General features: G+C 44.7%; 1 protein-coding gene across 1 annotated transcript in view; it reads left to right on the top strand.

Annotated features, from left to right (window-relative positions):
- LOC139313376 (protein hinderin-like) overlaps positions 1–24,485 on the top strand; it is a 124,112-nt gene that overhangs the window by 20,867 nt on the left and 78,760 nt on the right. Inside the window, exon 3 of the mRNA XM_070938970.1 lies at positions 22,023–22,693. Coding sequence (XP_070795071.1) covers positions 22,023–22,693 — 671 coding nt within the window. The remainder of the gene's footprint in view (positions 1–22,022; positions 22,694–24,485) is intronic.

Below are 24,485 nucleotides of genomic sequence, written 5' to 3'. Positions count from 1 at the left end.
TCTTCTTTCCCTCCTTCCTCCCACCCTCTCTTCCTTCCTTCCATCCTTCCTTCCTTCCTCCCATATTCTCTCCCACCCTCTCTTCCTTCCTCCCTCCTTCCTCCCACCCTCTCTTCCTTCCTTCCATCCTTCCTTCCTTCCTCCCATCTTCTCTCCCACCCTCTCTTCCTTCCTCCCTCCCTCCTTCCTCCAACCTTCTCTTCCACCCTCTCTTCCTTCCTCCCTCCCTCCTTCCTCCAACCTTCTCTTCCTCCCTTCCCTCCCTCCTTCCTCCCACCTTCTCTCTCTCCCTCCCTCCCTTTCTTCCTTCCTTCCTTCTTTCCTCCCTCCCTCCTTCTCTTCCACCCTCTCTTCCTTCCTCCCTCCCTCCTTCCTCCAACCTTCTCTTCCTCCCTTCCCTCCCTCCTTCCTCCCACCTTCTCCCACCTTTTCTCCCTCCCTCCCTTTTTTCCTTCCTTCCTTCTTTCCTCCCTCCCTCCTTCCTTCCACCTTCTCTCCCACCTTCCCTCCCTTTCTTCCCTCCCCCCTCCCTCACCCCCTTCCTATTATTGATCATCTTTTTGTCTGTTTGACCAACCAACCGATCAGCCTCCCTACTATCACTGATGATGTTCCCTAGTTGGGTCATGAAACATCTGCAAGAAAACCAGCAAGCTCAGAGAGCACCAAGAACCCTGTAGTCTTCCTCCTCCTCCTTCCTCCTCCCTCTTCCTTCTCCTGCATTCCACTAATACCACTTCTAGCACTGATGATGTTACCTAGGTGGGTCAGGAAACGTCTGCAACAAAACAAACTAGCTCAGAGAGCATTATGGACCCAGAGTCGTCGTCGTCATCATTGTCCTCCTCCTCCTCCTCCTCCTCCTCCTCCTCCTCCTCCTCCCTTCTAGCACTCATGATTTTACCTAGTTGGGTAATGAAACGTATGCAAGAAAACACCAAGCTCAGAGAACACCAAAGAACTACAGTCCTCCTCCTCCTCCTCCTCCTCTCCACAAACCCCACTCCCTTCTAGCATTGATGACGTTACCTCATTGGGTCACGAAACGTCCTCAAGAAAACCACCAAGCTCAGAGAGCCCTAAGGACTCCCGCATAGCCGTTGTGGAAGCTCTGGTTGCTTGGCGAATGTTCACTTAGCGTCAGAGTGTCGTGAGTCAAAAACCTGGATTGCTAGTGAGTTGCTCTTTTGGGGACAAGCCCGCCGTCTTCGAGTTGCCGAATTTAATCAAAGGCCCCAGCCTGTAATGCCATTATGAATAATCAAAACCTTTTAGCCCCCGGGGCCCACCCTGTCATTCTGGCAAGCGCCGAACTCCGTCAGTCTCGATTGAAGCTCTGCCAATCTTTCTCAGTGACGCTGATGGGTGCGATCGCTCGGCTCGCCGTTAATTTGAAGCACCCCACAGTGCGCGGCTCACGTCCGGCCATCACGGGGTCCCCAAAATAAATGCGTTTTGACATCTTCCGCTACAGATTTGGGGGCAAATGTGCAAATCTCGGGGAAGAACTTTTTGGCCTGTGTTTCTTCCGGTGCGTACGCCGTGAAGGATGCTCACAGCTTTTCTCCAAAGCCTCCAACGCGCGTCACCTCCCGCGTTTCGGATTTTATTTTTGAATTTGCCTTCCTCAATTAGATCACATCACATCAGATTAACAGAGTTGGAAGGGACCTTGGAGGTCTTCCAGTCCAACCCCCCACCCAAGCAGGAGATCCTACACCATTTCTGACAGATGGCCGTCCAGTCTCTTCTTGAAAGCCTCCAGTGATGAAGCTCCCACAACTTCTAAAGGCAACTTCTCTTCCATGGGTTGATTGTTCTCACTGTCAGAAAATTCCTCCTTATTTCCAGGTTGAATCTCTCCTTGACCAGTTTCCATCCGTTATTCCCTGTCTGGCCTTCGGGTGCTTTGGAAAACAGCTTGATCCCCTCCTCTCTGTGGCAGCCCCTCAAATATTGGAAGATGCTCTCCTGTCTCCCCTGGTCCTTCTCTTCTCTTCACTAGACTAGCCAGGCCCAGTTCCTGCAACTGTTCTTTATATATTTTATCTTCCAGTCCCCTAATCATCCTGGTTGCTCTTCTCTGCACTTTTTCTAGAGTCTCAACCATCTTTTTTCTAGTGTGGTGACCAAAACTGGATGCAGTATTTTAGATATGGTCTTAGTAAGGCTTTATGGAGTTGTATTAGTACCTCCCTTGATCTTGATTGTATCCCTCTGTTAATGCAATTTAGGATTGCATTGGCTTTTTTAGCTGCTGCTGCACACTCCTGGCTCATATTTAGCTGGCTGTCCACTAAGACTCCAAGATCCCTCTCCCAGTCACTGCTATTAAGCCTGGTTTCCCCCAGTTTATATGTGTGCTTTTGGTTTTTCTTACCTAAGTGTAGGACTTTACTTTGAATTTCATTTTGTTAGATAGGGCCCAATGTTCAAGTCTGTCAAGATCCATCTGGATCTTGAGCCTATCTTCTAGAGTGTTAGCTATTCCTGCCAGCTTCATATCATCTGCAAATTTGGTGATTTCTAGTCCTCACGACCACAATAACAATGTCTTCCATAACATATTATATTTTATTATATTGTATTGTATCATATCATACTGTACTATGCTAAATTATACTATACTATATTTTATTGTACTAAATGATATTATTTCGTATACTGTACTGTACTATCCTATTATAAGAGCCTTGATAGTACAGTGGTTTAGTGCACCCTGTTATTAAGACCAGCTGCCTGCAATTTCTGCTGGTTCGAATCTCTCCAAGGCTCAAGGTTGACTCAGCCTTCCATCCTTTCTAAGGTAGGTGAAATGAGGACCCAGTTTGTGGGGGCAATAAGCTGACTTTGTATAAAATATACAAAAGAATGAAGGCCTTTGCTTAACGCATTGTAAGCCGCCCTGAGTCTCTGGAGAAGGGCGGCATATAAATCAAATTAAAAAAAATAAAATAATGACTGCTGTGAGAGAGCAACCAGGAAGTCCTTGGGCCAAAGGACTCTCCCACCTGCATTGCAAAGCAGCTCGAGAAAATGCTGTTATTTCCTCTGCAGACCTTCCGAAGTCCATATTTTTAACCTTCGGTGAGTTGTCAACCCTCCGTGCTCTCTTAAAACAAATTAAGTGAAAATTGAATTAATAGTGGTGGGTGCGGAGTGATTTTTTTTTTTTTAATCATCCCGAGATCGTGAATCTTGGTCTGAAGAAAAGCTACGTATTGCATCTCTCGGTGCCCTTTCCCCCCCCCCCCCCAGCAATTGAAATCTTTATATTAAGCATAAGCTGAATGGCGATTTCTTTCATCTAAATTATGAGCATGCAGACGGGCGGCGGATTTCAGCTAGGAAGAATTTCTCTGCATCAGGGTTTAAAACTTTCTGGAAAGATGTACAGGTTGGCTTGAAAATGTTGTCAACACACAAAAGATCCAATAGAAGGCATTGGATTAAGGAGTGGAGAGATTCAGGTTGAAATTCATCCATCAGTAACCATCTAAGCAACCTGAGTGGAGCCTCCAGTGATGGAGCACCCACAACTTCTGGTGGCAAGCTGTTCCACTGGTTAATCGTTGTCACTTTTAGGACGCTTCTCCTTAATTCCAGGTTACTTCTCTCCATGATTAGTTTCCATCCATGGGGATGCTGGTAGGCAGCAAACACTGACTTGTTCTGTCCCCGTCCCACACATGCACCCCCACAGACGGCCCGGAGTTAATAAGCCACACAACAAAACTCTTTGAAGATAAAGCTGGCAGCAACCCAGTGGCTAGCTGCCAATTCAGACTTTACTCACACAAAACAAAGATTAGACTGCAAGCATTCCGATAAAACAGGCAGAGTTTCAACAATACAAGGATTAATCCAAATGCAGTCCGATAAAGCAGGCAAAGTCCAGTAACGCAGAGATCATGGATTATTTCCAGTTTTTGCTCGTCACAAACTGAACCGGCCACCACACCCACATTTATACCCTGTGGGGTGTGGTCCAGTGACTCAGCTAATCTCTGGCACGCCTTCCCCTCTGCTGCGCACGCTTCTCCCTGCGCCTCTGCTGAGGGTCCAGCCAGCACTTATCTCCTTCATCGCTGTCCACCTGTGGCTGCGGGGACGTGCTTGGCTCTGGGCCTATCTTTTGGCCTTCGGTGTCCTCCGGAGGCATTGCCAGAGAGGAGGGTCCTGGAGAGGGAGGCCTTGCCAACTCCTCTTCCTCACTCTCAGAGTCTGCATCTGTCGATAGCCCAGGCTCAGGCAACGGAGGCACAACACTTGTAGCTAATAACTTGGAACTCACCCTTGCTTGGTCTTAGCCAAAGATCAGGAAGAACCAGTTGCAGAGAGGACCCTGGATTTGAACCCAGGCCTCCTGAGTATAGAGCAGAATTTAAACCCTGGATTTGCTGCTTCTCCACAGGATATTCTATCCACTTGCCATCTTTCATGTCTCTGTAGTACACTGTCCCATTCAAACAATCTTGGGGAACCCAGCACTGTTATGAGTTGAACATTTTCTGCTGCTTATTTGAATTAATTAATTAATTAGTCCTTTATAGGTGATTTTGTAAAGTCAGGATGGGAGCCTTGATAGTGCCATCAAAACTCTAGGGTCCTTGCTGCTCTCTGAGCTTGGTGGTTTCCTTACAGACATTTCTTTACCCAACTAGGTAACCTCATCAGTGCTAGAAGGGAGGGAGGTTTGCAGAAAAGAGGGGGAGGAAGAGGAGGAGGAGAACTGTAGAGTCCTTTAGTGCTCTGTGAGTTTTGTTGTTTTCTTGCAGACATTTATTTATTTATTTATTTTATTGGTTCGATTTATATGCCGCCCTTCTCCGGAGACTCAGGGCGGCTTACAATGTGTTAAGCAATAGCCTTCATACTTTTGTATATACCTGCTTAGTAGGGCTTTCGGGGCCCCCAAGCGGTGTTCTATTTTATACAAAGTCAGCTTATTGCCCCCACAATCCAGGTCCTCATTTCATTATTTATGAGGGACATTTCATGACCCTAATAAATAATACCATCAGTAGAAGAGAGTGAGGTCTGCAGAGTGGAAGAGGAGGATTGTGGAGTCCTTGGTGCTTCCTAAGCTTGGTTGTTTTCTTGCAGACATTTCATGACCCAACTACATAATATCATCAATGCTAGAAGGGAATGGAGTCTGCAGAGTAGTAGTAGGATTATTGGGTCCTTCATGCCAGTGGTGAAATGTAAAATCTGTTATACCGGTTCTGTGGGTGTGGCTTGGTGGGGAGGGTAATGTGACTTGGTGGGCGTGGCCAACTTTTTTTAAAAAAAAAACTTTTCAAAGCATTTTTTCTAATGCTTTGAAAAGCCTCTCTGCCGATCAGGGAACCCAGCTGGGATCATCAGAGACTTTTCAAAGCATTTTTTTGACCACCTCTTCGGCCAAGAGGTTACAGAGAAAAATGCTTTGAAAAGCCTCTGAGGATCCCAGCTGAGCCGCGCAATCATCAGAGGCTTTTTTTTTTTACTTTTAAAAGCATTTTTTCATCGGAAGAGGTTGTAGAAAAAATGCTTTTAAAAGTAAAAAAAAAAAAAAGCCTCTGATGATCGTGCGGCTCAGCTGCGCATGGGGGGGGGCGCAGGAATTTTTGCTACGGGTTCTCCGAACCACCCGCCACCATCACTACTGGATCAGGCGATCCGGTCCGAACCATTTCACCCCTGCTTCATGCTCTCTGAGCTTAGTAATTTTCCTGCAGACGTTTCATTGCTGAACTAGGTAGTATCATCAGTGCTAAAGGAAGTGCTAAAGGAACAGGGACTTTCCCTATTAGTGTTCATGGGAGGGTTCTTGATTGCAGCATAAAATAAAACTTCTTGGTTATTGGTCTAGTATTCAGATGAATGGATGGAAGATAGATAGATAGATAGATAGATAGATAGATAGATAGATAGATAGATAGATAGAAAGAATACGAAGGAGGATGGATGATAGGTAGATAGATAGATAGATAGATAGATAGATAGATAGATAGATAGATAGATAGATAGATAGATTATAGATAGAATGAATACGAAGGAGGATGGATGATAGATAGATAGATAGATAGATAGATAGATAGATTATAGATAGAATGAATACGAAGGAGGATGGATGATAGATAGATAGATAGATAAGATAGATAGATAGATAGATAGATAGATAGATGATAGAATGAATACGAAGGAGGATGGATGATAGGTAGATAGATAGATAGATAGATGATAGATAGAATGAATACGAAGGAGGATGGATGATAGATAGATAGATAGATAGATAGATAGATAGATAGATAGATAATAGGAAGGATGGATGATAGATAAGAAGGAAGGAAGATAAATGATAGAGAGATAGACAGACAGACAATAGGAAGGAAGGAAGATGGATGATAGATAAGTAGATAGATAGATAGATAGATAGATAGATAGATAGATAGATAGATAATAGGAAGGATGGATGATAGATAGGAAGGAAAGAAGGAAGGAAGATAAATGATAGAGAGATAGACAGACAGACAATAGGAAGGAAGGAAGATGGATGATAGATAAATAGATAGATAGATAGATAGATAGATAGATAGATAGATAGATAGATAGAAAGAATACGAAGGAGGATGGATGATAGATAGATAGATAGATAGATAGATAGATAGATGATAGATAGATTAGGAAGGAAGGAAGATGGATGATAGATAGATAGATAGATAATAGGAAGGAAGATGGATGATAGATAGGAAGGAAGGAAGATAAATGATAGGGAGATAGCTAGACAGACAGACAGATAATAGGAAGGAAGGAAGATGTCTGATAGATAGATAAGTAGATAGATGATAGATAGATAGATAGATAGATAGATAGATAGATAGATAGATAGATAATAGGAAGGAAGGAAAAGATGGATGATAGACAGACAGACAGACAATAGGTAGGAAGGTAGGTGAATGGCTGGATGGATGGGCAGACAGACGGACAGACAGACAGATAAGTATCCATAGAAGAGAATATGTGAGGTTGGTTGCTTTCTTGCAGAGGGATTGAACTGGAGTCAGACCAGCGTTTGATAGCTGAAGGAGCGATGAAATCCTCCCAGTTTGGACCGGTTTGGGCAATCCAGTAGCAATGGCAGAGCAAAGCTCCGGCCACCCACCGGGGTGTCGTTACTTCCTGGTTTTAACCAGGAAGTAATGTTTTCTTTACCTTTTGCACATGCGCAGAAGGTCTGCGAGCGCGGTGCGTGCATTTCCAAACCGGTAAGGAAGGTAAGTAGATTTCACCCCTGGGCTGAAGGGCAGGTCTCCTCCTGCTGCCAAAGCTGAAACGTCTCTCCAATTTTCAGGGCTTTTGAAGATAAAAAAACCCCTTCATTTTAAAGAGAGAGAGAGAGAGGGAGACTTGTTTTATTCCGAACTTCCGAGAGTACCTTTAAAACGCCCAAGTTCTGTAGAAATGGAGTTATCTTGACTCAGCAGCCCAGACAAATCGCTTCATTCTTTTCACACACACACAAAAAAGAAATCACATTACACAGAGCCCATGCATCAAGGGATGTGCCTGGATCAACAGCGGGGCCATCCGAGAGTGCCCTTTTTGGCGGGCTCTAATTTAAGATCCAATAAAAACCCACATGTTAAATCTTCAATTAATGAATCCATCAATTAATGGTATCAATTGATAAATGTTTTCTTCTCCTTATTAGTTTATGGGGCCTGAGATGCAAAGTAGATAGAGGGAAAATCATTAATTTTCTTCCTCCCGTGGTGCAGGCTCACAGTGGCAACAAGAGCCTCTTAAAGCGAGCGAAGCTTTCCTCCATCCAAAGTGGACTGAGAACTGGGTGACGGTATTAGAATGTTTGCCTTTGTATAACGGGAAGTCCTTGATTTATGAGTGGGGACAGGGCAAGTCGCTAGTATGTAAGCAGAGAACAAAACCCCACTCCGTTGTAGCGCTGATGAAGTTACTTAGCTGGGTCATCAAATGTCTGCAAGAAAACAACCAAGCTCATAGAGCAGCAAGGACCCCACAATCGTCGTCGTCTTTTGTCTTCTGTCGTCGTCGTCTTCTTCCTCTTCTTCCTTTCTTCTTCCACCTTTCTCCTTCCTTTGTCTTCCACCTTCCTTCTTCTTCCTCTTCCTCCTTCCTCCTTCTCCCTTCTTCCTCTTCTTCCTCCTTCCTTCTTCTTCCTCTTCCTCTTCTTCCTTTTTCCTCCTTCCTTTCTCCTTTCCTTCTTCCTCTTCCTCTTCTTCCTTTTTTCTCCTTCCTTCCTCCTTCCCTTCTTCTTCTTCTTCTTCTTCTTCTTCTTCTTCTTCTTCTTCTTCTTCTTCTTCTTCTTCTTCTTCTTCTTCTTCTTCTTCTTCTTCTTCTCCTTCTTCCTCTTCCTCTTCCTCTTCCTCTTCCTCCTTCTTCCTTCCTTCTTCCACCTCTCTTCCTCTTCTTCCTCCTTCCCCCTCCTCCTCCTCCCAAACCCCCAGTCCCTTCTAGCACCAATGAGGTTATCTGGTTGGGTAATGAAATGTCTTCAAGAAAAACACCAAACTTAGAGACCACCATGAACCCCCCACCGTTCAATCCTGAAGATTCCTTTCTATCGGTAGTAATTCACTAGTTGGCTTTTCCTGAACTGGCACCATCCAAAGGAATTCATACTTTGGCTCTCATAATTTTCAGTCAACAGAGGGGTGTTGGGTTTTTTTGGTGAGATGTCGCTTCTAGGAACCGTAGGCCAATCCAATCCACCCTATGGTCTCCATCTTTGTGGAATCCCCAATGGATCCATCCTAGCACAGCCGATTTTTCATCTGTCTTCTTTCTTCCAGACAGTATTGAGCCATCCTGGTTTCTGTCCTTATGTCGCTATATCCAGAACGACGTAAGCGATGGCCCGTCTCGCCGAAGTTGCATTTTGACTTTTCCCGTTTAAGGCTCCCTTGTGTGCTTTGAATTTCAAAAGCAATCTGAATGCATATTTTGGCCAGAGCCTGACATTTAATTCGTCAGCCAGGCTGCATGTCTAATGATCAATTTATAAATGCCTTTTTTTGATGTAAAGCTGCAGATAATTGGCATTAGCGGATTCTTTGCCAGGGCTGTTGATCACCCACTGCTCCTGCCAACTTCGATGAGATGTGGGGTGCTTTGGGACACAGTGAAATGAGAAATTATATTTGCTAGGGAGAAAGAAACCCTGTACCATTTCAGACAAATGGTTGCTGAGTAGCTTGACCCCCTCCTCTCTGTGGCAGCCCCTCAAATATTGGAAGACTGCTATCCTGTCTCCCCTGGTCCTTCTCTTCACTAGACTAGCCAGGCCCAGTTCCTGCAACCGTTCTTCGTATGTCTTAGCCTTCAGTCCCCTCATCATCCTGGTTGCTCTTCTTTGCACTTTTTCTAGAGTCTCAACATCTTTTTTATTGGTGGTGGTGACCAAAACTGGATGCAGTACTCTAGGTGTGGTCTTACTAAGGCTTTATGGAGTGGTATTAGTACCTGCCTTGATCTTGATTGAATCCCTCTGTTAATGCAATTTAGGATTGCATTGGCTTTTTTAGCTGCTGCTGCACACTGCTGGCTCATATTTAGCTGGCTGTCCACTAAGACTCCAAGATGCCTTTCTCAGTCACTGCTAGTAAGCCTAGTTCCACCCAGTCTATAAGTACTTATGGTTTTTCTTTCCTAAGTGTAAGGCTTTACTTTTCTCTCCATTGAATTTCATTTTGTTAGATAGGGCCGCAGGGTTCAAGTCTGTCAAGATCCATCTGGATCTTGAGCCTATCTTCTAGGGCAGGGGTCAGCAACCTGCGGCTCCGGAGCCGCATGTGGCTCTTTGGGCCCTCTGCTCGGGTTCCCTATCAAGTGATCCCACCACTGGCTGGCCCTGCCCCTCGCCTTCCCCTCCCAGTCACTCCTCGCCTGGCCTGAGTAGGTAAGGGTGACGGGGGGGATGGAGAAGCAGCCGGGGCAGAGACAAGGAGATACAGAGAGGGGGGAAGAGAGAGAGAGACATAGAGAGAGAGGGGGAGAGGGAGAGATGTCAAAAGAATTTTTTTTTAATTTATTTTTATATGCCGCCCTTCTCCAGAGACTCAGGGCGACTTACAAGGCGTTAAGCAATAGCCTTCCTACTTTTGTATATTTATACAAAGTTAGCATATTGCCCCCACAATCTTTCACCTACCTTTGAAAGGATGGAAGGCTGAGTCAACCTTGAGCCTGGTGAGAATTGAACTCGCAGTAATTGCAGGCAGCTGGATGTTAAATGCTGCCTTAGTAGGAGGCATTAGCCTCCTACGCCACTCGGGCTCTCTTTTGTGGTTCCGGTGTTTTTTAACAACTGGTTCTCTACCCTAATGACCCGCTAGGTAGGCATGGGTGGGGGTGGGTGGTTTCATGTGACTGGTGGAAGTGAGTGACGTCAAGTTGGCCACGCCCACCCAGGTTTTGTGGCTCCCGGTGTTTTCTTTTCTGTGAGAAATGGGTCCAAGTGGCTCTTTGAGTATTTTAAGATTGCAGACCCCTGGTCTAAGGTGTTGGCTATTCCTGCCAGCTTAGCATCATCCGCAAATTTGATAGGTTCCCCTCATCTAAGTCATTTATGAAGATATTGAAGAGTCCTGGGCCTAAGACGGAACCTTGTGGCACCCCACTGCTAACTTCCCTCCATGTAGACATAAACCCATTAAGGACTATGTCAGCACTTCAAGCTGCATTTACTCTAGTGCTGACATAAGAAGGAGAAGTGGAGGCGTCTAGAAAGGGATGTTTGACTTTTCACCTACTTATTTTCCCTGGCGATAATATCCCCTAGGAGATGGGATGGGAGGGGGGCAATTCCTTTGAGCTGGAGCGGTAGATTAGGGGTAGAATGACTTGAAAGATGGCCAATGAGTGCAGGGGAGTGGGGAACAGAAAGGGAGGGTTTTGGGTCTGGAAGTCAGTGTTGGCGTCGATGGAGTTGGGTTTTAGAATGCCGTGCTTAATAAATAGGAGTTTTTCTTCAAAGACTTTGTTTGAAATGCAATTTATTTGAGATGACCTCGAAACTTGACAGACTACTCATACTTGCTAAGGAGAAAGAGGCTCAAAGTATGGGAGAAAGGATCAATTATTATTTCATCGGTGATTCTCCATTCCCGGAGAGCTGGGGCAGTGCTGTTCATAAATAAGTTGTGATCTCTGAGAATAATGTGGAAAACTTTTCTTGGTGATCTTCCCACCAATCAGGGAACTTTCCAATTGTACCGATAGAGGTGAGTACAGGTAGTCTTCAGCTTACGACCACAATTGAGCCCAAAATTGATGTTGCTAAGCGAGACATTAGTGAAGTGAGTTTTGCCGCAACGGTCGTAAGTGTGATAAACAGTCATAAGTCACTTTTTTTTAGCGCCGTTGTAACTTCAAACAGTCACTAAATGAACTGTTGTAAGTGGAGAACTACCCGTACAATGGGTCTGCAAGAAAAGAGCCAAGCTCGGGGAGCATCAGGGACCCCACAGTTGAGCTCTAGCTACAAATATTCTCTTTTATTGGTAGAAGGAAGGCAGCTTCACTTTACGACTGTTACTTACTTAACGACTGCAAGAATTCACTTAACAACTGTGGCAAGAAAGGGCGAAAAATGAGCGAAATTCTAACAAGTGTCTTGCTTAGCAACAGAAATTTGGGAGTCAATTTGGTGGTTGTAAATTGAGAACTACCTGTAACTACCTATCCATCCATCATCCATCCGTCTGTGTCTGTCTGTCTGTCCGTCCATCCATACATCATCTATCTATCGTCAGGTTCCAGAATGGCACTTTGAAATAAGACTCCAGGCAACTGGATTCCTAGTTGTAGACTAGTTGTCGCCAGGTCAGCTCCCCGGTCCTGCCTGAATGACAGCCCCAAGCCACGAGGTGCGGCGCTGTGGGGCTGACATCTATCTATCTATCTATCTATCTATCTATCTATCTATCTATCCATCTATTATCTGTCTGTGTGTCCATCCATCCACCATCCTCTCTCTGTGTCTATCCGTCCATCCATCTTCCATCCATCATCTATCTATCTATCTATCTATCTATCTATCTATCTATCTATCTATTTATCTATCTATCCATCTCTATCTATCCATCCATCCATCCATCCATCCATCCATCCATTATCTCTCTATCCATGCATCTATTGTCTGTCTGTCTGTCCATATGTCCATCCATCTGATTATCTATCTGTCCATATGTCCATCCATCCATTATCTATCATCTCTCTCTCTCTCTCTCTCTCTCTCTCTCTCTCTCTCTCTCTCTCTCTCTCTCTCTCTCTCCTCTCTCTCTCTCTCTCTCTCTCTCTCTCTCTCTATCTATCTACCATCTAACTATCATCTACCCTGTTTTCCCTAAAATAAGACATCCCCTGATAATAAGCCCAATCGGGCTTTTGAGCGCATGGCAATAAGGCCAAGCACTTATTTCAGGGTTCAAAAAAAAGTAAGACAGGGTCTTATTTTTGGAAAAACACAGTATCTATCTATCTATCTATCTATCTATCTATCTATCTATCTATCTATCTATCTATCTATCTATCTATCTATCTATCCTGTCTGTCAGTCCATCCATCCATCCATCCATCCATCCATCCATCCATCCATCTATCTGATTTATATGGCCGCCCACTCACTCTCCCTGCTTCTGGGCAGTTTACAAACAGTAATCCCGTCTTAGGACAAATTGTGATTTTGGTGACTTTGGGGCTAGACTTTCATGGCTGCGGCGTCTCTTCCACCAAGTTCCCATTTTACAGGCAGTCTCAAACCTTCCTATAATTCCTCAAGCGGGAAGCATCTTTATTTGGTGGAGAGGGAAGAAAAAAAGAAGATGAAGCTTTTTGTGGGTTGTGTGCCTGTTGTTTTCAATAGTCATTCAATTTCCCCTCCCTTTTCCCCCGCCTCCTGCAGGGAGGCCTTTGCATGAAAACAAGTCCTTTCTCTCTGAAGAGCCTCACCTGTTCCTCCTGCTTGTTCTCCCACCTGGCTGTAATCCTGTAGCTATTGACATCTCCACAGGAGGCCGTGCAAATGATTACCATGTCAAAAGAGGAATTAGGGCTTCAGGTGAGACCTAAGCAGCAGGAGCAGGTGGGCTCAGGAGGGGAAGCCGATCTTGTTCCCATTCTGGTCTCCTGTTAATGCAGAGTAATGCCTCTCAGATGTCTTTTGGTGTAAAATTTGCATCTCTTCCTTCGCAAGTATCTAGTTTCAAATGAAGTTTCTGATCTGTATGCTAAATTCTTTTTTTTTCTTTTTCAACCTGAACCGTGTGTGGTGCATTCCAATGAGGGATTATATCCTAGAATCCTAGTGCTGGAAGGGACCTTGGAGGTCTTCTATCTAGTCAAACCCCTGCCTGAAGCAGGAGTCCTCATACCACCCTGGACAAACACCGTGTTTCCCTGTGTAGGAAGTTAGCACCCACCCCTTTCCTAGAGGAATGAAATATTTTGGGAAATATTAAAAAGGCAGAATATTATGTTTCCCTGGATGAGAAATGGAGAAGCATGTTTTAAAGACGAAGCCGCTCCCATCTTCCTGCCCCCCACCCTTTGTTAATGGGCCAGAGGCAGAAACTCAATCTTTGTCAATGGACCATCATCATCTGCAACACAATAGGGCCCATCTAGCAACAGAAACTAACACAATAGGACCCATCTAGCAACAGAAACTCCCCACATGGCGCCTGGGAATATTACATCAGCCAGCAAGGCTAGCTAAGACCCCCACCCCTTGGGAGTCTGACAACCAATCAGGATACTCTTTCTAGGGCCCAGGAAGTTCAAAGCCAGAGAGGGCATAAAACCCGGAGACTCGCAGCATCTTGGCCCTTTTTCTGTTCAGGAACTCAAACCATGTGATCCTGTCCACCATTAAACCATCTTTCCAAGCAGTCTCCATGTTTCCAGTGTCTTTTTCCCCACTTGGAGCTGAACCCAGAAGGATGTTTCTTCCAACACCTGTAAATAAGACCCGGTCTTATATTTTTTTTGAACCCCGAAATAAGCGCTTGGCCTTTTTGAGCGCATGCGCTCAAAAGCCCGATTGGGCTTATTATCAGGGGGTGTCTTATTTTCGGGGAAACAGGGTATTTGTCCAATCTTTTTCTTGAAAACCTCCAGTGATGAAGCAGCCACAACTCCTGGGAAGGCAAGCTACTCCATTGATGGATCGTTCTCAATGTTAGGAAATTCCTCAGTACCCAACTAGTTAACATCATCAGTGCTAGGAGAGAGTGGGGCTTGTGGGGAGGAGGAGGGACAGTGCAGCCGTCATATGTACACGCCAGTTTCCAAGCGCCTGTATTTTGATCACATGATCCTGTGAACGCTACAACAGTCGTAAGTGTGAAAAACGGTCAGAGGTCGATTTTTCCAGCGCCGTTGTAACTTCGAACGACGACTAAATAAACTGTTGTAAGTCCAGGACCATCTGTGCTATTCTTCCTCAGTCCTGAGCATGGCTGTTAATTTTATTTCCCAAGGTTCAATTATTTTTTTGCCAAAACCTTGACAGAGCCAACAAAATAAGAGCCTGTAGTACAGTGGACTAAAGCACTGTAATTTAACACCAGCTGCCTGCAATTACTGTAAGTTCGAATCTCCCCAGGCTCAAGGTTGACTCAGCCTTCCATCCTTTCTAAGGTAGGTGAAATGAGGACCCAGATTGTGGGGGCAATAAGCTGACTTTGTATAAATATACAAAAAGTATGAAGGCTATTGCTTAACGCCTTGTAAGCCGCCCTGAGTCTCCGGAGAAGGGCGGCATATAAATTAAAGCAAAAAAATAAAAATAAAAAAAAAATTGACTGAATTTCAGTTCTCCCGACATCGCAAAAACTTCCTTTGGAGATGCTAAACCTCTTGTGAGTCACCCTGCCCCGAAGCCCGGAAAAATCCCTTTGTTTAGAAAATACAAAATCCTATTATTTCTCCTTTCCCCCCCCCCCCTGCCTCCACGGAACTTCCAAATCCCAATTTTTACAGATTACGCCGTTCTCTGCCTTCTGCTTTTATTCCACCCACTTCGACACCCCCCCCCGGGATTAGCGTGGGGTTATCAAATAATGACGTAAGCGCCACCGAAATAACATACTTTGACAGGGGCTAAGCCAAATCACCGGCAGCTTTCATTGTGGGCGTCAAAGAATTATCCTAAGAGGGCGTCGTTCGGATTTCTCCATAAAATAATGTTCTGTTCGGCTTCCTTGGAAATTAGCAATTTCACGGCACACTCGCGAGAGATGTAAATACCTGTGTTGCCAAGCCATGACATAACCCACACCAGGCTCTTGAGTTGTACCCAAAAACAAGATACCAGAAGTGAGATACTGGTAGAAGCAAATGCCAGAGGCGATTCCAATTCTTAGCAAAGCAATTTGTACAGAAGCAAAACAGCAAGTCAAACCAATTCTACCGACTATGTCCCACTACCGATTGTACCAATTCTACCGATTATGCCCCACTAATTCTACCTATTCTATTATTGTTATGTCCCTTCAGTTTCATTCCAAATACTGCAGGCCAGATGCAAACGGTTGTAGGAATTGGGTATGTCTGGCTTAAGGAAGAGAAGGACTAGGGGTGACAGGATAGCAGCCTTCCAAAATTTCAAGTGGATGTCCCAAAGAAGAGGGAGACAAGCTGTGCTCCAAAGCACCTGAAGGCAGGACAAGAAGCAACGGGTGGAAACTCATCAAGGAAAGAAGCAACCTAGAAATTAAGGAGAAGTTTCCTGACAGTTAGAACAATCAACCAGTGGAACAGCTTGCCACCAGAAGTTGTGGGTGCTCCATCACTGGAGGTTTTTAAGAAGATGTTGGATAACCACTTGTCTGAAATGATGTAGAGTTTCCTGCTTGAGCAGGAATTCTGGGAGCTGAAGTTCCCGGATCGTAAAAGGGCCATACTTTCCCACCTCTGCTTTAAGCCAATTATCAGATAAGTAACAGATTAACAGAGTTGGAAGGGACCTTATAGGTCATCTAGTCCAACCCTCACCCCCGCTCAAACAGGACACCCTAGACCATTTCTGACAAATGGCAGTCCAATCAGTCCAGTTTTCTGGGTCCACCTGACCCAGATTTTCTGCGTGATGCTTCCGTCCGTCGGCAGGCGCACTGGGAAATGCAAATCCAAACAGCTGCAGGGGGAAATCTCTGCCAAAGGCCCCGTTCTCGACTTAAACGGGGCGCCTTCTCCCCGGTGCAATTAGAAATCCTACTCTGGCAGCTTTTCAGCCGGGGAGATCATCGAGGTAGATGACTTTCCAGCAGATGAACTAAAGACTTGCAGGTGTTCCATTGCCCCCCCCCTCCTCCCCCCGATCCCCCCCCCGCGCCCGTCGTTTCCAAAAACCTCCCTGCTTTTTAACGAGGCCAGCTCTGCCAAAGGAAGCATCTCGGCCATGCATTATGCATGAGAGCCGTTTGCCTGCCACGCTCCCGGCGTCATCCTTGGCCTTTTCCAGGTTGGACGACACCAATTAAGAGCTGGGATTTTTATTATTATTATTATTATTTTAAATTATTCAATAATCTGAACTCTCACGGTCGTTTAACATACCGGTATCGATGTCGTAAACAAGTTCTAATGGGCCCTAGAGGGTTTTGCGGGTGGGTTATATTTTTCCCTCGTCATTTTCCTGCCCGTAAGCGACAGGGATTGGACTCTGTGGGACAAAGGAAGGAAGGAAGGAAGGAAGAAAAGAGAAAGAGAAAGAGAAAGAGAAAGGAAGGGAGGAAAGGAAAGGAAGGAAGGAAAGAAGGAAGAGAAAGAAAGAAAGGGAGGGAGAAAGGAAGAGGAAGGAAGGAAGGAAAGAAAGAAAAAAAAGAGAAAGCAGAAGGAAAGAAGGAGAGAGAAAGGAAAGGAGGAAGGGAAGAAAAGAAAGGAAGGAAGGGAAGGAAGGAAGGAAAAAAGGAAGGAAAAGAAAGCAGAAGGAAAGAAGGGATGGAGAGGGAGAAAGGAAAAGGAGGAAGGGAAGAAAGGAAGAAAGGAAAGAAGGAAGAAAAGAAAGGGAGGTAGAAAGGAAAGGAGGAAGGAAAGAAAAAAGGAAAGAAAGGAAGCAGAAGGAAAGGAGGAGAGACAGGAAAGGAGGAAGGGAAGAAAAGAAAAGAAAGGGAGGGAGAAAGAAGAAAGGAAAGGAGGAAGGAAGGAAGGAAGGAAGGAAAAAAGGAAGGAAAGAAAGAGAGCAGAAGGAAAGAAGGGATGGCGAGGGAGAAAGGAAAGGAAGGAAGGAAAGAAGGAAGAAAAGAAAGGGAGGGAGAAAGAAGAAAGGAAAGGAGGAATGAAGGAAAGGAAGAAGGAAAGAAAGCAGAAGGAAAGAAGGGACAGAGAGAGGGAGAAAGGAAAGGAGAAAATATGGAATAGAATAGAATAGAATAGAATAGAATAGAATAGAATAGAATAGAATAGAATAGGGAATAGAATACAGTAGAATAGAATAGAAAATGTGGAATAGAATAGAAGAATGGAATGGAATGGAATGGAATAGAATTCTTGATTGGCCAAGTGTGATTGGACACACAAGGGATTTGTCTTTGGTGCATACGCTCTCAGTGTACATAAAAAGACAAGATACATTCGTCAAGAATCATAAGGTACAACACTTAATGATAGTCATAGGGTACAAATAAGCAATCAGGAAACAATATCAATATAAACCGTAAGGATACCAGCAACAAAGTTACAGTCTTACAGTCATAAGTGGGAGGAGATGGGTGGTGGGAACGATGAGAAGATTAATAGTAGTGCAGACTTAGTAAATAGCTTGACAGTGTTGAGAGAATTATTTGTTTAGCAGAGTGATGGCGTTTGGGAAGAAACTGTCCTTGTGTCTAGTTGTTCTGGTGTGCAGTGCTCTATAGCGTCATTTTGAGAGTAGGAGTTGAAACAGTTTATATCCAGGATGTGAGGGGTCTGTAGATATTTTTGCAGCCTCTTTTTGACTCGTGCAGTATACAGGTCCCCCATGGAAGGCAGGTTGGTAGCCATTGTTTTTTCTGCAGTTCTAATTATCCTCTGAAGTCTGTGTCTGTCTTGTTGGGTTGCAGAGCCAAACCAGACAGTTATGGAGGTGCAGATGACAGACTCAATAATTCCTCTGTAGAACTGGATCAGCAGCTCCTTGGGCAGTTTGAGCTTCCTGAGTTGGCGCAGAAAGAACATTCTTTGTTGTGCTTTTTTGATGACGTTTTTGATGTTAGGTGTGTATCTATCTGTCTATCTCATCTCTCTCGTCTGTCTGCCTCTGTCTGTCTATCATCTCATCTATATCTCTATCTGTATATGTATATCTATATGTATGTAAAAACATTTCACCTTGTACTGAATGGGATATTTATCCCATTTGATTATATATATATGTATGTATGCATGTATGTATGTATGTATGTATGTATGTATGTATGTATATGTATATATCATCAAATTTCCAACAGTTAAGTAATATCCCATTCAGTACAAGGTGAAACATTTTTACCTCGAATTCCCCGCTGTGTAATGGCCAATCAGATGGTATTTATAAGGGGTAGAATGGATTTCCTGGCTCCGTTATTCAAAATTAAACATTTTTCAGGCATTAACATTTAATGGCTTGTCTTTTCTTTCCTTTTTTTTTTCCCCCCGCCACACTTCAAGTTGATTTTATGTAACCCTAGATACTCGCAATTCCTGGATAGGCTGAAGTGCCTTATTTATACCCCAGATCCTGCAGGCGATGCTTTTATATTTATTTGTACCTGTGTAGACGGAATTAAATTGCAGATTTGATAGCACGTTCTTCTCTTTCGCTTGGAAACAATGGACTGGGGAGGTGTGCTGGCTCTTGATAATCAAACCATTTCATTTCTGTATCTTTGTTTTTTTTAAAAAAAAAATCGCCTCATAAATCACGGACAAGAACTAGCCAAGGAACCATAGACAAGATTTTAACGGAATAATGGAGTTGGAAGGGACCTTGGAGGTCTTCTAGTCGGACCCGTTGCTCAAGCAGAAAACCCCATACTGGTAGTCCTCAACCTACGATCACAATTACGAGCCCAGAATTTCTGCTGTTAAGTGAGACGTTCGTTAAGTGCATTTCGCCTCATTTTACAACTTTTATGGTCACCGTTAAGTGAATCACCGCAGTCAATAAGTTAGCAACCCGGTTGTTAAGTGAATCTGGCTTCCCTATGGACTTTGCTGGTTCGAAGGTTGCAAAAAGGGATCACGTGACCCCGAGGAACTGCGATTGTCATAAATACGAACCGGTTGCCAAGCATCTGAATCAGGGGTGAAATGCTCCCGGTTCAGACCGGATCACCCGATCCGGTAGCGATGGAGGCGGGTGGTTCGGAGAACCGGTAGCAAAAATCTCTGCCCCCCCTCACATTGCCCAGCTGAGCCGTGCAATCATCAGAGGCTTTTTTTTTATTTTTAAAAGCATTTTTTCTACAACCTCTTTGGCCCAAAAAATGTTTTTAAAAGTTAAAAAAAAAGCTTCTGATGATCAGGCAACTCAGTTGGGATCGTCAGAGGCTTTTAAAGGCATTTTTTTTCTACAACCTCTTTGGCCGAAGAGGTTGTAGAAAAAATGCTTTTAAAAGTAAAAAAAATAATAATGTTGGCCACACCCACCCAGTTACATTACACCACCACCACCAAGCCACGCCCACAGAACCGGTAGTAACACATTTTACATTTCACCACTGATCTGAATTCTGATCATGTGACCACGGGGAGGCTGCAAAAGTCATAACTGTGAAAAATGGTTTGTAAGTCACATTTTTCAATGCCGTTGTAACTTCGAATGCTCACCAAAATGAACAGTTGTAAGTCAAGGACTACCTGAACCATTTCAGACAGGTGGCTGTCCTGTCTCTTCTGGAAAGCCTCCAGTGCTGAAACACGTACAACCTCTTGTGGCAAGCTGTTCCACTGGTTAATTGTCCTCAGTGTTAGGAAGTTTCTCCTTAATTCCAGGTTGCTTCTGTCCTTGATTAGTTTCCATCCATTGTTTCTTGTCCTGCTTTCAGGTGCTTTGGAAAATAGCCTGACTCCCTCTTCTTTGTTGCAGCCCCTCAAATCTTGGAGCAAATCTTAGGTTGAACCCTTTCCTCTTTGTGGCAGCCCCTCAAATACTGGACTACTGATATCATGTCTCCCCCTACATTCCTTATTTCCTCTTAACCTAGCCAAACCCAAATCCTGCAACTGTTCTTTGTATGTTTTAGTCTCCAGGCCTTTAATTATCTTTGTTGCTCTTCTCTCCACTCTTTCTAGAATATCAGCCTATTTTTATATCTTGGGAACGAAAACTAGATGCAGTATTCCAAGTGTGGTCTTATCAAGGCATTATCTGGTATCAATACTTTGCGTGATTTTGATCCCAACTCTCTGTTAATACAGCCTAACAGAGGTTGGATCTTTCCTTGATTGGTTTCCCTCAAGAGGTCTTGGATGTCTCCTAGTCCAACCCCCCTCTGTTCTGTCCCCCTTCCTCACACAGGCAAACGTAATACCAATACCAAAACGCCTGCCAATATTTTATTAGGTAAACAGATTAGAATTCCTGGCAGACCAAGGTTTTGGCAGCAAACTGCCGAATGCCTGCCAAGACCGTTTTCACTCCCATAAAGCAGAAGAGAACTTATCTTCAGTCTGTTCCAGGAGCAACAAATTATCCACGAGACAAGAGTTTAGTCAATGTTCAGTCCAAAATACATCCAAGCCGAATTTCAGAGATCAGGATGTGACTTTCAGGGTTTAACTTTGTCCGTCACAAAGCCTGAAGAGCAATCCCACCCACTTTTATTCCTGGTGGGGCGTGGCTCCGTGACTCAGCTCAATCTCTGGCCCTCCCACGCCTCTTCCGTTGCTGCGCACGCTTCTCCCTCCGACGCTGCCTGGGATCAAGCCAGGATTCATCATCCTTGCTCCCTATCAATGGGTTCTCCGATATGCCTTCCTCCTGGTATCTCCCAGGCTGTTCTTCCTGGCCTTCGGATGGAACCTGAGGCATTGCCAGAGAGGAGGATCCTGGAGAGGGAGGCCTTGTCAGTTCCTCCCCATCACCTTCGGAGTCCTCGTCCTCTGTTAGGACAGGCTCGGGAGTCGGGGTCACAACACCCTCCTTAAGCACGAGACCTTATACCATTTCAGACAACTTTTTGTCTAATCTCATCTTAAAAACTTCCAGTGTTGGAGCATTCACAACTTCTGGAGGCAAATTGTTCCACTAATTGATTGTTCTCACTGTCAGGAAATTTCTCCTTAGTTCTAGGTTGCTTCTCTCCTTGTTTAGTTTCTACCCATTGCTTCTTGTCCTGCCTTCAGGATCTTTGGATAGGTTGACTCCCTCTTCTCTGGGGCAGCCCCTCAAATATTGGAACACGGCTGGCATTTACCACCTGCCAGGTTAGCTAAAATGTTTAAAAATATGTCTAGCAAATGTTGGAAATGCAATAAAAAAAAAAAACGGGCACATTTTATCATATGTGGTGGCAGATGGCTAGAAAAGATAATAGGGAAACATGTAGACTTTAAACCTGAACTGTTTTTATTAGGGATGATATCAGGAAAAAAATTGATAGGAAAAGTATGTATTTAATATTACACGTCTTAACAGCAGCGAGGATTATCTTCGCACAATATTGGAAAAGTGAAGAAACACCGCAAGACGAGGAGATAGTTCAGAAGATACTAGTAGATTGTCCAGAAACGGATTAGACTTGCATTGAAAATCAAACAGAAAGAAGACATAGAATATTATCAAACATGGAATTTATTTTACTGGTTGGAATTTATTTTAGTGGTTGGAAGAAAAAGGGGTAGAGATTGAGAATCTGTATTGCTAAGCAAATTAAAAACCCAGACAACACAATGTTTATTAAATACTAAGAAATGTAATTAATAGAAAATTAATACAATTTATATATTTTTTAATAAAAACTATTGGAACAATGCTATTTTGGAATTGTCAAAGCTGAATGTGGTTTTCGTTTCCTCTTTATCTACAGATGTCTAGCCAGAGAGGTCATGGACAGCTGGTGCCACCTTCCGAAATGGATGGCTCCTACCTTGGTGTAGCTCGACTACAAACTTTGCAGAAGGACCACAACTTAACTTGTAGAAGCCCTAGTCTTCAACCTTCAACTCGACCTGGTAGGAATAGGGGCGTCCTTGAGGCCGGCACCCCCGGAGGTCAGACGGAGGCCAGGAACAGTCGTCTTTTGCAAAACGGATTGCCCCATAAATGCAACCACAGGGCATCTCCAGCCACGCAGCCATTGGCTCCTCTTCTTCGGAGAACTCCCGATGGGGAGAAGAGGAGGAACGGCTGTCCTCTTCCGGGGTGTCCCTTCCATCAAAAATTAAGAAACTCGGCTCACGAGTCTTTCCAAGACGCTTGCCACATTCGAGACCGATATCCGGGGGCCCCGTGCGAATCCTCCTCGGAATATTTTGGCTCGCCGCACCTTCGGAGGCCAAAGGCCGGCGATGTCACGAGACCGAAAGAAGCCGATCAGCGCGGCCAGAACTTCTCCGAAGAGAAAAGGAAAGAGCTCCTGCTCCAGAAAATTGAGCTGGAAATCGAGAAGGAGCGTCTGCAGAATTTGTTAGCGGAGCAAGAGGCCAAACTTCTCCAGCAGCAAGAGCAGCTCCAGCAATCCAGGCGGGAGTATCATCGGTAAGCTTGGGAAAGGGGAATAAGAAACCGGTTTTTGCTACCTTAAGAGGTTGTAGAAAAAAATGCTTTTAAAAGCCTCTGACGATCAGGCAACTCAGCTGGGATCGCCAGAGGCTTTTAAAGGCATTTTTTTTCCTTCTACAACCTCTTCAACCGAAGAGGTTGTAGAAAAAATGCTTTTAAGAGTAAAAAAAATAAGCCTCTGATGATTGTGTGTCTCAGCTGGGCATGGGGGGGGGGCGGGGGGGCAGGGATTTTTGCTACTGGTTCTCCGAACCATCCACCGCCATCGCTACCGGATCGGGTGATCCGGTCCGAACCGGGAGCATTTCACCCCTAGTAGGATAGCTTGGGAGGGGAGGGGAGTGAAGTGGGACTGGGAGTGGGAGTGTTAGAGGAGGGATAGGAGAGGGGAGGGAGTGGAGAGGATGATAAGATAAGATAGGATTATCTTTATTGTTGTTTATTCTGAGCACACAGACACACATTAAAAATGAAGTTCTGTGAATCACCACGGTTGATAAATTAGCAACCCGGTTGTTAAGTGAATCTGGCTTTCCTGTGGACTCTGCTTGTCAGAAAATCACAAAAGGGGATCATGTGACCCCTGGACACTGCAACCGTCATAAGTACGAACCGGTTGCCGAGCATCTGGATTCTGATCACGTGACCTCGTGGAGGCTGCAAAATGGTAACTGTGAAAAATGGTTGTAAGTCACATTTGTCAATGCCGTTGAATGGTCACCAAATGAAGTCGAGGACTACCTGTACCATTTCAGACAGGTGGCTGTCCAGTCTCTCCTGAAACGCCTCCAGTGATATAAGCACCTACAACTTCTGGTGGCAAGCTGTTCCACTGGTTAATTGTCCTCAGTGTTAGGAAGTTTCTCCTTAATTCCAGGTTGCTTCTCTCCTTGGTTAGTTTCCATCCGTTGCTTCTTGTCTTGCCTTCTGGTGCTTTGGAGAATAGGTGGACCCCCTCTTCTTTGGGGCAGCCCCTCAGATATTGGAAGACTGCTATCATGTCTCCCCTGGTCCTTCTTTTCCCTAGACTAGCCATGTCCAGCTCCTGCAACCGTTCTTCATATGTTTTAGTCTCCAGGCTTTTAGTCCTCTTAATTGCTCTTCTCTGAACTTTTTCCCAAAGTCTCAACATCTTTTATGCAGTGTGGTGACCTGTTTGGAGGGTTTGAATAAATACCTGCAGAACTCTTGCCATGCATATGTGTGTGTCTGTCTGTGTGTGTATAGCAGCACATTCCCTCAATCGTTCATCTGGTTGAACCGTCTTACTGGCTTGAAGCCACAATCCGCACATCATCGTCGCCACCACCCTGTTCTGCCCCAGCTACAGACCCCAAAGAACACAGCACACACAAACCCTATACAAAGCTTATTTTACTCTAATAACTCAGTCTTTATCAACCAAAGACTGTTAATGAACTGTCTTAACAGCCTACAAGAATTCTAAGATAAAGTAATCACAGTCTTACTAGAGTTGGCAGAAAGCCCAGAAGCAATTTTGCAGAGAATCCAGACGCGAAGGAGAGTGAACTAAAGTTGTTCCCTACAGCTTGCTGCAATCAGCGTTCTTCCTTAAATAGGCTAAGGGAGTGGCCAATTAGCCCCAAGCCTTACTCTCGAGGAGACCTCCTCCTGAAGAGCCACTCCTGCCTTTTGGTAGCCCGTGTGCCCGTGCATCGAGAAGAGGCTCCTCCTCTTCACTTAAAGAAGCTTCTGGAGGTTCTGAAGGCCCTGGCTGAATCCTCGCCTCTGGCATCAAATCTTCTCC

The sequence above is a fragment of the Pituophis catenifer genome, unplaced genomic scaffold, assembly GCF_029215685.1.
Source record: "Pituophis catenifer annectens isolate HBS135680 unplaced genomic scaffold, rPitCat1.0.hap2 SCAF_2, whole genome shotgun sequence".
NCBI classification, from domain to species: Eukaryota; Metazoa; Chordata; class Lepidosauria; order Squamata; family Colubridae; genus Pituophis; species Pituophis catenifer.
This window is presented reverse-complemented; position numbering and strand designations above follow the sequence as displayed.